The sequence below is a fragment of the Dipodomys ordii genome, unplaced genomic scaffold, assembly GCF_000151885.1.
Source record: "Dipodomys ordii isolate 6190 unplaced genomic scaffold, Dord_2.0 Scaffold6, whole genome shotgun sequence".
Taxonomy (NCBI): domain Eukaryota; kingdom Metazoa; phylum Chordata; class Mammalia; order Rodentia; family Heteromyidae; genus Dipodomys; species Dipodomys ordii.
In genome coordinates, this window is record NW_012267222.1 from 79,176 (window position 1) to 81,941 (window position 2,766).

At 56.3% G+C, this 2,766-nt stretch overlaps 1 protein-coding gene across 1 annotated transcript in view; it reads left to right on the forward strand.

Annotated features, from left to right (window-relative positions):
- The window catches only part of Vwa1 (von Willebrand factor A domain containing 1), a 13,213-nt gene that overhangs the window by 7,563 nt on the left and 2,884 nt on the right, over positions 1 to 2,766 (forward strand). The window contains exon 4 of the mRNA XM_013031388.1: positions 30 to 170. Within this exon, the coding sequence (XP_012886842.1) occupies positions 30 to 170 (141 nt within the window). The remainder of the gene's footprint in view (positions 1 to 29; positions 171 to 2,766) is intronic.

Sequence of the window (2,766 nt, forward strand, 5' to 3'; positions counted from 1 at the left end):
CCCCAGCCGTGACCCCCGGCCTCGCCCAGCGCCCAGCCCCGCGTTTCCCTGGGGCGGCACCTTCGAGAGGTTACATCCGCTTCGGAAGCCTGCTGGACAGCAGACCCAGACCTGGGACGGCCCCGAGGGGACACTGGGCCCGTGGGCGGTGAGGGCCAACCGGGGTGCAGGTACCCCCACCATTTAGGTCTGCTATAGAGCTAAGGAAGGTGGGGTAAGGGGAAGAGAAGCTGGTGCGGGCCCCACATGTAAAGGCTTCCTGCCGGGGGGAAAAAAGGGTAGGGAGGACTACTGAGAGTTGGACCACCCAAGGTGGTCTTCACCAGGACCTGTGCCAGCCTGGTGGGCAGTGCCTACTGGAAGCACCAGCCCTGCCTTTCTGCCCAGCCAGCCAGCAGCTCCTGGGACACACAGTGCCTCTTGTGGAAGGAAGGGGACCAGAGCTCAGCGCCACTACCAGGATGGAGACTAGCGCTCCAGTGGCATCTTTTGCTTCAGAAATGACAGGGAGGGAGAGATAGGATCCCCTGGGGGCTCACCCCAGTGACTCTGACCCCAAGGGCCATGCTGACAGGGCTCAGCCATAACCATCCACCCCCCTAGGACTTCGGACAGGGACAGGAAGGACTGTCCAGGCAGAGCCTCTGATCCCAGAGTGGCCTACCAAAACCCAAGCTCACCTTGCCTTTCTTCCCTACTAACAAGACAGATTCCAAACTTCCATAAACCAGATATAAAGCCAGCATGCAGTCTTGTGGGGTTTTTTTGTTGTTGTTGTTGTCCGTCGTGGGGCTTGAACTCGGCCTAGGCGCTGTCCCTCAGCTCTTCAGCTCAAGGCAAGCGCTCTACCACTTGAGCTACAATGCCACTTCCAGTTTTCTAGTGGTTTTTATTGGAGATAAGAGTCTCACAGACTTTCCTGCCAGGGCTGTAGCTAGGATTACAGGCGTGAGCCAACAGCGCCCGGCTAACAGCACGCAGTCTTGATAGAATGCTTGCTTGCTTCTCAAAATACTCCAGCCAGTGCCAGTGCCTATAATCCCAGTTACTCAGGAAGCTGAGATCGGGGCTGGGAAGGGGGCTCAGTGGTAGAGCGCTTGACTTGCATGTATGAGCCCTGGGTTCGATTCCTCAGCACCACATAAGCAGAAAAAGCTGGAAATGGGGCTGACACTCAGTGGTAGAGTGTTAGCCTTGAGCTGAGGAGCTGAGGGACAGCGCCCAGGCCCTGAGTTCAAGCCCCATGACCTACTAAGATAATAAATAAATAAATACTGTCTCCAGCAAAATGCCAGACTGAAGGTATGGCTCAAGTGATAGAGTGCCAGCTGTGAGCAAATATGTAGAGCAAGAGAGGCCTTGATTCAAACCCTGGTACTGTCACACACACACACACACACCCAATACTATGGATGGGACAGTGTGGCACCATGGTATGTTGGAGAGGAGAGGAGGTAGGCCTCTCGTGCCTGGGCAGACCACCCCAGCCTCCTGCAGTCCCTCTCTGAACCTTGTCTTTAGGAGGTCTGGGCTCCCAGCTGCTCTAAGGCAGGCTTCTGCTGGCAGAACTCAAGAGGGCTGGTTCTCAGGGCTGACCCTCACAGCCGCTTATCTCCCTCTGTGTGAACTACCACATCTTCTCCAGGTGTAGGCTCTGGCTCCAGCTCATCGCCACTCCCCCTCCCCCAGGCCAGCAGGCAGGGCCTCTGTGGGGAAAGTGCTGGCCATGCTGACACCTCCAGCTGGCGAGCCTGCTGGCCAAGCTGGGCCAAGGCACGCTTTGGGGCAGAAACGGCACGTGAGCTGGCAAACTCACCTGAGCACAGACATCGTGGAAGAAGAGGCACCCACTGGTTACAGGGTCCGTCCTGGGCCAGCACAGCTCTGTCACCTCTCATGAACACTGGACCTGGAGGAGCTGCACTTTGGCCACAGGAACCTGAGCAGGGAGGCCTCCCACAGGCTTGGAAGGCTGGGGCAGACCAGACAGACAGCTTTCCTTTCTGCTGAGCTGGTCAGGGTTGGAGGCAGGTCTGCAGATGGGTTGTGGCAGTTAGGAAGGAGATCAGAACCAGTAGGTTCTTTAGGGAGCTACATACGAGGAATAGGATTGGGGCACCCGGTCAGCTGAGGGACCTCTCCCTCATGCCAGCATAGAAGATAAGACTACAAACTGCTGGCGTGTGTGAGGGTGAGCAGCAGGAGCCTGCTGAGTACAGCAGGGGCTCAAGTTTCAGAGGGTCAGGCTTTTCTACAGCCATTGTCCATGAAGACTGTGGGCAGCACCCATGACTGGCTCCTGGGAAGCCCGGGGCGGAGGGGCCACTCACGGGCTCCAGTGGAAGGGCACGGTTCTGGTGCATCGTGCCACTTACTCAGGTGTAGTCCCTGGTGGAGGACCCAGAAATCACACTGGTTGGATTCTTGAAGCAAAATGCTCTCCCCACTGCCCCTCCAACCCCACCTGGAGGCCAGGCTGTCAATTTGCATCTTCAATCTCTGCAGCCTCTCCTTCAGGTCCTTCATGCTGGAAAGGAAGAGGCCCAGAAGCTTCTTATAGCAAGATAGCAGAAAACCTCACACTTGCCAATGGAAGAAAAATGTTTCAGGTGGAAAACAGTCATGACTCCCTTTCATTAGCTTAGTGTCTTTAAAAAGGACGTGTTTTGGGGCTGGGAAGGTGGCTCAGTGGTAGAGCGCTTGCCTTGCATGCATGAGGCCCTGGGTTCGATTCCTCAGCACCACATAAGCAAAAAGAAAAAAAGC